General features: G+C 32.7%; 1 protein-coding gene across 1 annotated transcript in view; it reads left to right on the forward strand.

Annotated features, from left to right (window-relative positions):
- Positions 1-12,451, forward strand: part of DNAH8 (dynein axonemal heavy chain 8) — a 118,876-nt gene that overhangs the window by 69,838 nt on the left and 36,587 nt on the right. The window contains exons 56-66 of the mRNA XM_053938593.1: positions 398-520; positions 1,569-1,782; positions 2,317-2,426; positions 3,041-3,204; positions 5,152-5,344; positions 5,761-5,883; positions 7,515-7,645; positions 7,924-8,077; positions 8,513-8,677; positions 9,259-9,485; positions 9,874-9,992. Coding sequence (XP_053794568.1) covers positions 398-520; positions 1,569-1,782; positions 2,317-2,426; positions 3,041-3,204; positions 5,152-5,344; positions 5,761-5,883; positions 7,515-7,645; positions 7,924-8,077; positions 8,513-8,677; positions 9,259-9,485; positions 9,874-9,992 — 1,723 coding nt within the window. The remainder of the gene's footprint in view (positions 1-397; positions 521-1,568; positions 1,783-2,316; positions 2,427-3,040; positions 3,205-5,151; positions 5,345-5,760; positions 5,884-7,514; positions 7,646-7,923; positions 8,078-8,512; positions 8,678-9,258; positions 9,486-9,873; positions 9,993-12,451) is intronic.

Consider the following 12,451-nt stretch of genomic DNA (forward strand, 5'->3'; position numbering starts at 1 on the left):
ATCTTATTTCTTGCCACCAAAATATTAAAGTTTTGCATTATATCCCTCACAAGACACCTGGGAAATCATAATTAAAGGAATCTAAGTTGCCTCTGTGTGCTTTGCAGTTGTATTGCAAATATTAAACAAGTGATATTAGTTAGGGGAATGATGATAATGATAATGAAATAATAACTTCTAAGTTTGGAAACTTTTTAAAAACCTTTGATAGCCAGAGGTGGGCTGCAGGACAGGAATTGGATTCCTTAGGAACTGGGTTCCTTAATACTAGAATTAAAGATGAAACTGCTAACAAAAAAAGGGAATCATTGGCTGAGTGCTGTAGCAGGTTTTTCAACAATTTCTTTTAAATATTGTTGCTTTAGATATAAAATGAGAACTTTCTTTACCTTTTTAGAGGACAATAGAGAGTTATGTGGACAAACGTGTTGGAAGTACTTATGGACCTCCTGGGGGCAGAAAGATGACTATTTTTATTGATGATATCAATATGCCATTTATCAATGAATGGGGAGATCAGGTAAACTTTTAAAATATTCACTACTTATTCTCAAATTGTTGTGCTTTTTATATATATACGCATGGGAATCAGTGGACTTCTTATATATTTTAATGAACTGTTAATTATTGGAAATGCTTTATAAATTTGGCACACTTGTGCACAAAAAGAAAGAGAGCAAATTAGATTTACTGATGAGATGTAATATAATGATGCCATATTTTACATAATCTCCAACTCCTTATTTTTTAAGATTAAACAAAAATCAGCACTGTACTAAAGTAGCATATTAACAATTTCAAGATTGACATTACTCTGAGAGCACCGATAAATAAATTTCTACCAAGAGAAAGGCCAATACCTTGAAGAGAGAAATAAAGGATATGAAAAATTCAAGGCCTCCACTAGGTCTTGCATTATGGCCCCAAGACATGGCTGAAATATTTGTTTGTGACTGAATATTTGTTTGTGGCTGAAATAATGGTTTTTCACTGGTGATAAAATATGTTGGTTTTGGTGGGGTGTGTGAGAACATACATGAAGCTTGCTGAATATCTTTGGAGCACTTGCTATGGGGCAAACTCTGGAGTTGTAGAGTGAAATGAAGAGTGAATAACCTTTCAAAAAGAAGCATGAAAGAATCAGTTGTTTTGCTTCAAAGGAGGCCCAAGAGTGAGCTGAAAAGCACATCTGGAACATCTGAATTTCCAGCAACAAAATAAAGAACAAAATTCTTTTTCCCCCCAGTTAATTTTGTTAATTTTGTTAATTTTGTTAATTTTGTTAATTTTGTTAATTTTGTTAATTTTGTTTAGTTCAAAAGAATACAAACACAATTTCTTGACATTATATGGCAGTAGAGCTCCGAAAAATTTTTCCTGGCATTTAAAATCACATAAACCAAGATCTTCCATATTACTAAGGAAGGTAGTTTAATTTGTTTTTAGATTAAGGTAACACTATTTCTCTATGGATTAGTAGAATTACAAAAAGAAGATAAATTATCATGTTGTATTTTCTTCTTTTTTTGCATAAATTTCTAATTTGTACAGCTTACTTAAATTTACAGATAACAAATGAAATTGTCCGTCAGATGATGGAAATGAGAGGAATGTACAGCTTGGATAAACCTGGAGACTTCCTTACAATTGTAGATGTACAAGTAATAGCAGCAATGATACATCCTGGAGGAGGTCGTAACGATATTCCCCAGCGTTTGAAAAGACAGTTTTGTGTATTCAATTGTACACTGCCCTCCAACGCATCCATTGACAAAATTTTTGGTATTTTTTTCTCTTGTTTTATTTCCCTTCACAATAGACTTAAAATTTATAAAAGTATGCTTACTTTCTTACTTTCATCATGTAAATTCAGAGCTCTTCCAGTAAAACAACTGAAGCTGTGGTACAGCAAAAATAGTGCTGTGGAAGATAAATGAAATCCTCAAAATGCTTGCCTTTCTAATTTTGGACAAACATATATTAAGAAAATAATGACATTTCCTGGAAGACTATGAGCTCTGCTATTTCTGTGTAGGTTGACATTCTACCTCTGAACTGTCTGGAATGCACTCTGTTGCTACATTTCTCAATTCTGGAGTCTCTGTTAATACAGGGTATGGCAGAAACCCAGCACTTACTGCCCAATGTTTCCATATTAATTCAGAAAAGCCATAGATAACAGAGAAAAATAATTTCATCTGTAATTTTAAATTATGTTTTACCAAGTAATGTTTTAAATAAGCACCTATTAGTCTTGCTCATGACCTACCTTATATCCTACAAGCTGAGATTGTTTATTGCGTCTTGTATTTTCAGGTATAATTGCCAATGGATACTTTCATCCCTGTAGAGAATTCAACCCTGAAGTATGTGATATGGTGGAAAAATTGGTCTCAACAGGACGAATATTGTGGCAGCGGACAAAGGTATAAATGCAAGGAAAGTTTTATCTCTACATAGAGTGACTATTTGTTTAGTTTAGGCAACTATTCCCTAAGATCATATCTATAAGAAAAACCTGAACAACAACAAAAAAACCCCACCCCACCCCCTAAAAAAAAGGAAAGGAAAAGTTAAAAAAATATTTTAAAAAACAGAGGATGGGCTACAATGATTTCGAGATGAAATCTGGAAAATATCAGATTTCAGTATAGAAGACAGATTAATGGAAATATCAGTCCATTCATTCCTATAAGTTAATTCATGTTACCCAAAGCTTTGATCTCCATAGCTAAGGGGCAGGGAGTGAAATTCTTTACAAATTATAATTTTTAATTTATAAAGCCAGAGCAACAGGTGAAAAAATTACATGTTGTAAGTCTTGGTGCTCTACATTTTGTGATAGATCCTGCTTTCAAACAATTCGATACTCTTGGTGACTTCTTATAAAGAGTCTTCCCACAGTATTATGTGTGAAAATTAGTATTTTTTGTGATTTGTATGTTTTATATGTGTTATTAATGATAAAGTTACACATTTTATTATTATTGACTCTTTCTAGGTGTTACTGATTTTGAATATTAACAATACTTTTCTTTAGGCAAAGATGTTACCTACACCATCTAAATTTCACTACATCTTCAACCTTCGAGACCTTTCTAGAATTTGGCAAGGCATGTTAACTATAAAGGCAGAAGAATGCAAAACCAGCACTGTTATCCTAAAACTTTTTAAGCATGAATGTACCAGAGTAATTGCTGACAGGTATAATAATTATAGCATTTTATATTTAGTAGGTTTAGCCATTTACTTCATTTATGCTCATACATCTGTAAAACTTCTAAATATTATAAATCTTATTAGGCCAATATGAAAAATTTTATCTTATTTTGCATACAGTCTGCATTGGTGTATTATTCCAACAAATATCATGGTATATACTGATAGATTTATGCAGTAACTGAATGGAAAACATCAAAATATCTATGTATTACATATTTTAACCTACTTTTTTTTTTCCACTTCAATTGCACTCAGCTGATTCCACTGTAGAAAAGAGAACTTTATGGTGTCCTAAATTTATACACATAGGAAAAATGAAAATTGCTTTACTCTCCTCACAGAAAAAAAAAACAGGATTGTATGCTTATGACTAAAAATTGGCCCATTTCCTATAAATCTCTTTCAAAATATTCATAAAACAGATATAACTATGACCTGTATGTCTCAGAGACCAGTATTATTTTTCTGTTCATTGTGATTCAATTTCTTGTGAAATTCTAGATGTAGCACTAAAGCTGCTACTAAAAGCCTGACATATACCCACTACTACTATGAGTAGTTATAATTATTTCTCCATGGTCAGAGAAAGTCCATCCACCGCAAAACATTAGCAGTGCTGATATTTGTCTGATATTTCTTACTCTCTGAACTATCAAATATTATACAAACGTCCATATTTGCTAAAATTTATGTCTATACATTTTTGTGTGCAACAGAGTGCTGTTGATATGAGATGGGGGAAAATATTTAATTTTATTTAAAGCTAGGTTCTGCTCTACTAAGGCAAAAGTATCATACAGAATCATATAGTGTATTGTTTTCTGCTCTAAATTTGGGAGCAATATATGTTTTTAATTTGTTGTGGTAAATTTAAAAATGCATGGAAGGTATGTATTTGTACAGATATATTAGAAAGAGGGAGAGAGAGAGCATAGTCATGCATTCCCTGTTTCCATGCTACTTTTAAATTTCCTAGTGGTCAATATTATAATGTCATTACAAAAGAACTCTAACAATAATGATGTAATGCATATCTAGGCTGTCTCTATAACAGTTCTTCAGTTTAGCTTGTCTTATTTGAAAACTCACAGCACTGGGCTTCTTCACATTTGCTCTACTTTCGTCTCAGTTGTATCACTGAAAAGAAAAAGAAGTAAATATATGGAAACTATTTTTTTATGTGCTTTGACATTCACAGTTGCAATGAACTTTTTCTGTGGATGAGGTGGTTCATGTCTTTTATGTTTGCCAGTTACTCCTAAATAGCATTCTTCATTGCTTCACTGGTAATCATAAGCAGAGTAGTCGAAGGTCTGATCTGTATTAAAATCAGATTGAAACTGTTAAGGGAAGCAGATAAAGCTGTTTACACAATGAAATGTTGCCACTAGTATATGTTTCCAGACTTTAATTAGTCTCCTCAACCCCGATCTGTATTCCTCTGCTAATTATGGGTTTTTGTATAAGTGTAGTGGTATATACTACCTTCCTTTCAGTATTCTTTGTCTAATTGCAGTTCCATTGGCAGTGTTATGATACCAGAAATTATGCTGTTCTACTGCAGGTTGAAAGATGAAAGGCTCACTTAGCCATGGTTATTTGGGAAAGCATTCACCCTTTTTCATCCTTTTTTATCTGAAAAATTACATAGTCTGTCATTGTCTCATACTTCGTGGAAGTTGGAAAATCAAATTGTTTTGTTTTATATTTCATGTCACTGTATTGAAGCTCTTGATTTTTGTGAATGTTGCCTAATCCGTTTCTGTGACTACTGTGTAGTATGGATTGTCTAATACGTATTTTTCTTTAAAATGTTGCAAGTTGGTATTTTTTGTTTCTCTTAGTTTTTTTCTTATTATTTAATTGCCTGTTTTCTCTCTATATAACTAGAAATGTTTTTTGAAATTTGTACTAATTTATGGTTTTCAGGTTTAATACACCTGAAGATACAGCCTGGTTTGAAAAAACTCTTGATAAAACAATTGAGGAATATGTGGAGGCAGATTTAAGTGAAGTTCTCCAAGCTGAACCGTATTTTGTAGATTTTTTACGGGATGAACCTGAACCAACTGGTGAAGAAGCAGAAGATGCTGAGCTTCAAGCACCAAAAGTTTATGAGGAGGTATTTAATTTTACTCATCAAATACTAGGCACCAAAGTTTTCCTTTAATTTTTGTGCTATATTGCTAAACTCATACAATACAGAAAGTTTTGTTGAACAGCTACAAAATCTTTTGTGAAAATATATCCAGATTTTCCTAGTTAGCATGCAATAAATCATTTTAGTGATGTTAGATTTAATAATGTCATATAAATGTGGTCTATTTTTTCCTGTTCTTGTTGCTTCTTTTTTTTCATCCACCATAAGCAAAAAATTTCAGCATAAACACAACTACAATAATTATGGTGAATTAGCAAGATAATATCATTACACATGGCCAAGACATAAAACTGCAGTTTGTGTAAAAATATCAGGGGAGTTTTAAAATTCTGAAGTGCTCTACTAGTGTTACAAATTTTTTCTTTTTTTTTCCCCAGATTCCAAGCTATGAATTCCTTTGTAACAAATTGCGGGCATATCAGTCACAATACAATGAAAATATTAGAGGGTCATTTCTTGATTTGGTGTTTTTCAAGGATGCAATGACACATCTTATTAAGGTTTGGTATTGCTACTTTTTTATTTGTTTTACTGTTGTAACAGTGTTCTTTATTTGGACAAGCTATTATTAGAGGGCACATTGTGAAAAGCTATTCTTCCCCCCAAACTGCTTTGCCATCTTTGCATGGTCATTTTTGAGAACTAGGAAAAAGCTATCATCATTTTACCTGTTTGCATGTTTTATAATAAATTCCTTATTTAAATATCCATTTAAATTCCTATATATTCAGACAGATGAAGATTTTCCTTAATAAGAAATGTGAGATCATAAATAAAGACATTTATATTGTTTATATAAAATTATTTTTAATCATTTAGAATTCAGAGAGCACTTCAAATGTATCTGTACCTGGCAGGGGACAAAAACAACCTGAGGTAGAATCTGACTGATGAGAGACATGAAAGGAAATATAAATTAGGGCTGCAATAGAATCAGTGTGTAGGGTAGAAATTAGGGAAGTGTGTAGGTCTCGACTAAGAATTATTTGTTCTCCTAATGAGAAAGGAATGTATAAAAAAAGAATTCATCTGAAATCAAAATTTGATTCATGGGAGTTAAATGAAGGTGAAGTATGAGATTAGTGGCTCAGCTTTAAGTGCTGTCTCAGGAATTGCTTTGATTGGATGATCTGATTGCTGAAAGACACACAGAAGTTACAGTGAAACAAAAACAAAATAAAGGTTTTTTTTTTTTCTCTCCTTCACCTCAAATGAAGTAAATGTTTGTTTACTTTGCATTTAAACAGGAGCAAATAAATTTCTTTTTAAATATGGTTCACATGATGCTAGGTGCATTTCAGACGACCTTGAAAGCCTCTGACATTCCATTTTTACTGGCGAGTTTTAGGCAGAGTATCCTTGATATGCAATTAGTGACAGCAGGGCTTCTTTCTACCTAAGGTGACAATAAATCTAGTCAGCTACATAATTTCATATTTAGACTTCTTTAATATATTTATCTGGAAAGCCTCAGAGGGAAGTGTGCCGTAAGGCAAAATTTTATAAGAGATAAAAATGAATATATTTCAAACACTTGATGTAGATGCCAATCTTTTGAATTTTGTGCATAATTTACGTGTGAACCAAAATATAATGTAGAATCTTAATAGTGCACTAAAGTATTATAAACCCAAAGAATATGTGTCAAAAAGCAATAGAACAGTAAATTTTTAATTCAACTTTTGTATCTGGGGACTTGGTAAGAAAACTATCACTGAAGAAATGTTGAAAGTAGATAGACTAGAAGATAACACTGAAACACAGTTTGTGTTAAGTCTTCCTAATATTAGGAAAGTAGTATGTTTGTTCTTCTAGATAAAGCTTTTTATTGATATTTTTAAGCACATTCAGGATGATGTCTTCAAAATAAACTGGAGTTCAAAATGTCCCCTTTCATGTATTTATGATTATAACCATCCTATATTCTTATATGCAGCTTCTTCATTAGCCACACAAAATTCTTAAAGAATTTAAAAGTGTTCTTTTGAGGAAAAAATTTCTGCAAGTATCCTTTAAATAATTTCTACATTGCATTATAGTAAATTAAGCATACAGCATAATAGTTTTTTTAATTTTGCTAAATAATGTTCAAATTTATTACTGATATTTTTCTTTATTATTTCCTCTGTAGGTTTCCCGAATTATTCGGACAGCATATGGAAATGCTTTACTTGTTGGAGTTGGTGGATCCGGAAAACAAAGTCTTTCAAAGTTAGCTTCCTTCATTGCCGGATATAAAATATTTCAGATCACTTTAACCAGGTAAGAAATGCAAGAAATACATAAATTACTTTTATGGTGTTTCTTTTTACTTGTCCACAGGTTTTTCTCCTTTTTTGCTTATTTTTAATTTTCATTTTGTCACCATTGGAAAAATACTGAAAACAATACACCTTTATATGGTTTGTATACAACATTGGATTTATTTTGACTTGAAAAAGGTAGACCATGTGTTAGCTATTATAAAATACTATACTCCAAAAAGAGCAGTATTCTTCGTTGTTTTTGAATTAACAGGTAATGTTCCTTATCTCTCCTAGATCCTATAATGTAGCCAATCTGGCAGAAGATTTAAAAGTATTGTATAGAACAGCTGGACAGGAGGGACAAGGTATCACCTTCATTTTCACTGATAATGAAATAAAAGAGGAATCATTTTTGGAATACGTAAATAATCTGCTGTCTTCAGGAGAGGTAAGGGTCTCAGCCTGACAGGCAATGTGCTCTAGAGGCAGGGTACTGTAGAATTTGTTCTCACTACTTTATTTGTCTTGGTAATACATTGTAGAATCAATAATGATTAAAATATTTCAACATTTTAAGTAAGGAGTGCTCTGGATATGTAGTTTCATTATTTCAGTGTAAGCCAGGAGAATATAAAAGGAGTTAGTATTTCAGTAGCCTTTTATTAAATGATGATTCAGTTGCCAGTTCAAATTCTATACTCTTCCAGAGTTGGACTTCTTAGATTTCAATGGAGTTTCGTAAGCCTAAACCTGTGATTTTTTCAGTCTAAACTGTGTATATGCAGAGAGAGAGAGAGATACAGATGTAAACAGGCAAATATTTATAAATTCTATAATAATGACATGCATGCAATTAATTATCGATTTCTTACTTTGTAAAAAGATTTCTAATTTATTTGCTCGGGATGAACTGGATGAAATCACCCAATCATTAGTACCCGTGATGAAAAAAGAGCTGCCTCGGCATCCTCCTACCTTTGACAATCTTTATGAGTACTTCTTAAGTCGAGCAAAGAAGAACTTGCATGTTGTCCTCTGCTTTTCTCCTGTAAGTTTTTTCTACATATCTGTTTTCCTTTCTTTCATTAGGAAACTTGCCTATGTGGTATAAGATAATTATTCAAGTTTTATGTTTTTAAGGAAGTTCGAGATGCATAAAAAGATTACTAAAGTCTAGTTGTAATTGCTGAGATAATAAAAGTAGTAGTACAGCTGTGAGAACTTAACAGCAAAGTACTTAAAAGTGAAATAATTTTTTACAAGTTAAAGTATTTTTATTTTTTTCTTCTCACATATTCTTTCCTAATACATATCAGTGAATGTATTTTTGTGAAATTATGGCTTTTAAGTGGAAAACAGTATTTTATTGGTAATTAAAATACATTATTTGATGCTTCAAAATATTAAAATCATATATATTTGTAATTAACTTCTTTCTTCAAATTTCATAAATGTTGAATGTTAGAAATTTTGCAAAACTCTATTTGAGGAGAAAAAAAATTTTGGGGTATTCTAAGCAGAAAATTATCAAGAAGAAAATAGACTATTTAGCTGTTTTTACTAATTAAATACTTTCATTGACCTTTGCTTAAGAATAATATTGCTAACAAACAGTGATTCTCTCTTCAGGTTGGTGAGAAGTTCCGTGCACGTTCTTTGAAATTTCCTGGTCTGATATCAGGGTGCACCATGGACTGGTTCAGTCGATGGCCCAGGGAAGCTCTTGTAGCTGTGTCCAACTATTTTCTTTCAGAATTTAATATGGTCTGCGCTCCATCAGTTAAAACAGAAATAGTACAAACCATGGGTCTCTTCCATGACATAGTTTCAGAAAGCTGTGAGAATTATTTCCAAAGGTAATAATTTCTACTAATGCAATAATTAATCTCAAAAATGTTGCTATTTACAGTGTTTTTGGAACTCATGTTACATGTATCAATAAACGTATTTTGAGGGTAATAAAAAATAAATCTGCTATACCATTATATGGTCAGGCCATGAAAAAGAATTCCTATTATGCTGCAAATTCTTTATCTTCATTCCCACTATTCAACAGTTTTTAATACTGTCTATGTGTATAAAAAAATGTAACTAAAAGCATAAAGGTTTGCATCATGAAGAAATCTGATTTTGAATAAATAAATACTTGAGTCATATAATTTTCTCTTTTTGTGGAAGTGATCAAATAGCTGTATATATCAAAAATATATGTGAAGTTGATGTTGCCAACACACTTTTGTTTAGGTATCGAAGACGAGCTTATGTAACACCTAAATCCTATCTCTCTTTCATCAATGGCTACAAAGAGGTTTACACGGAGAAGTTAAACAGTATTAATGAGCAGGCTGAACGTATGCAAACTGGTAAGCAAATACATTTCATGTATGGTCTCAAATGATCTATGTTTTTAATATTAGACTTTTCCAGTGATCACTTATAGGGGATCACAGTTCAAAAGTGGTAGCATATGATGACCTTTACCAGACACTCCCCCAGTCACAACCTCACAATGATTCTCTTGTAAAAATACCTTAAAGAAGCTATCAGCCTAACCACTCAGTTCAGCAATGTATTAAACTTTAATATTTGCAAATCAGAATTTGTAATAGAAAGTAGAACCTGAAAATGGACAGAGGTAGCATCTTATTTACTGGTGTAGAGAGAAGTAATTCTAAACAGTTATTAACTTCCTTTTGGACTTATCTATGGAAATTCTCACCATGAAATCTGTGCACTTCACACGTGATTTATTTTGTATTTCTGCTGTAGAATAAGTAGTTGCTACTTGGGGTCATTTTATAACTGTGGATCTGAAATGCAGAAAAGTATGATTGAAATATTCTTCAGACAGATTTTGGATATCTGTTTGAAATGGCCTAATTTTTGGCATTAGTATTTAATGGTTTCAGAACACCAGTTTTCTAGTGTTTTCAGTTTTCTCCAGTTTGCATCTAGACATGCTTTTGTAAATCTATAACGTCAACTGAACATCTTAGGAAACCTGGCCTTTATCAGAGAAGATATTGCATACCAATTCAATGGAATAAATAATTCTACATGATAAGATTTTTCATACAAAGGTAAAGAATGTGGCACTTTACCAATGAAAAACGGGTACCCTTTACATGAAGAAAAGTCTAGAATAAAAATGCATAACTATTTTATTAATAAATTCTTTACTGAATCAGAGTGAACTGTAGAGGAATAAGTGATCCTCAATATTTTCAAATTGTGTAAGTTTTGCTCCATGGATCTGTTGTCATTTCTTGAAATATGAACTTACCCTCAGTCTACTTTGAGATGGAGATACTTTGAGAACTGTCACACTATGACACAAAATAACTCACAGAAGCAGGTTAGATGTAAAAGGAAAGAAAAAGAACCCAAAAAAAGTTAAGTTTATTTTCTGACTCTTCTATATATACAATAGCAAAAGTGACAGTGGATTGGAGGGTGAAACTGCCACCTCTCCAACCACACTGGTCAAACTAACAGTCTATCAATTCTTTCTACTCACAAAGAAGAATGTAAAACAATCATTGCTTATATGAACAGTGTGAGAAAATTTAGTAAAAATATGTAAATATCAGAAGACATAAGAAACTTTTAGAAGAACTTTAAAACTCTCAAAAAAACAGGGTGACAGAGAAACTTGAAGATTCAAGAGACTGGGGTTGGTTTAGTTTTTTTTTTTTTTCCCTACAGTTTTTTATTTTCAAAATAATTCAGAAGTAGTAACATAAGCAGCTTCAGCACTATCAATAAAATTTCATATGTAGATTTTCACAGCCTCTGACATGTTATTACAAGTTCTTTGCATGTTGTGCTGAAAAAAATGATTGTGTACCGGTGAACACATGAATGGATATGTTCTACTGCAGCATCTTCATATCACTGATGCATGGAAAACCATGTGTTTCAGCTTGTGGGCAACACAAATGCCAGTTAGAAAATATTCTAATTAGTTTCACTTTCATAGTTGGAACTACTGTAATATTTCTTGTTGGAAGTACGCAGGGGACCTCAATAAGCTATAAAGGTTTCTTGTTTATAATTGAATTCTTGAATTCTCTTTGATCTGCATATTCCTATTTTCTGTCCATCTTTCCTTCTCCACACTCTAAGCTTGTAGCAGAGAAAAGTAAAGGAGCAAAGGGTATAATTTTCCCTTTTGTGGCTTCTGGGTTGAAGGTGCTGGATTGGTGATGTAACTAGATGATATTGAGGGTTTCTTCCAACCTAGATGATTCTGTGGTTCTGTAAATGGCAGTAACCTAATCAAGAGGCAGTTGTGTCAGAATAAGGGCTATACAGGGAGAGAATGCTTTTCTGTTTGAAACGTGGTTGCAGAAATTTGGAGAGCCATCACAGAGAAACATCGCACATCAAATGTGTAGCTGCAAAGGTGTGCTGACTCAATTGCCTAGGGAGAGAAGGGTATAAGGGGATTTACTTCCAGAGAACTTGTAGGATTTAAAGATTCAGTGATGAGGAAGAAAGAGGCTGGAGAGGCTTTAGCATGCAATGAGGAACTCAGGAATGGCCAAAATATCTGTGCTTAAGTCTAGAGCAAGAGAGAAGAGAAAAAAAGAACCCATTAGTGCATGGGAAAGACTGAATATATAATAACCATACAGGGAGCAAGCACATCTCTTTCTCGATGCTCTCAGGCACATGGTGGGATTCTTGGGGTGTCCTGTGCAGGGCCAGGAGTTGGACTAGATCATCCTGATAGGTTCCTTCCATCTCAGCATATTCTGTGATTCCATGGTTCTATGAAAGGCTGAGTGGCCTCTGTGGGTGACCTGAGTGGTTTCTATAG

Source organism: Vidua chalybeata, chromosome 3 (genome assembly GCF_026979565.1).
Source record: "Vidua chalybeata isolate OUT-0048 chromosome 3, bVidCha1 merged haplotype, whole genome shotgun sequence".
Classification (NCBI taxonomy): Eukaryota; Metazoa; Chordata; class Aves; order Passeriformes; family Viduidae; genus Vidua; species Vidua chalybeata.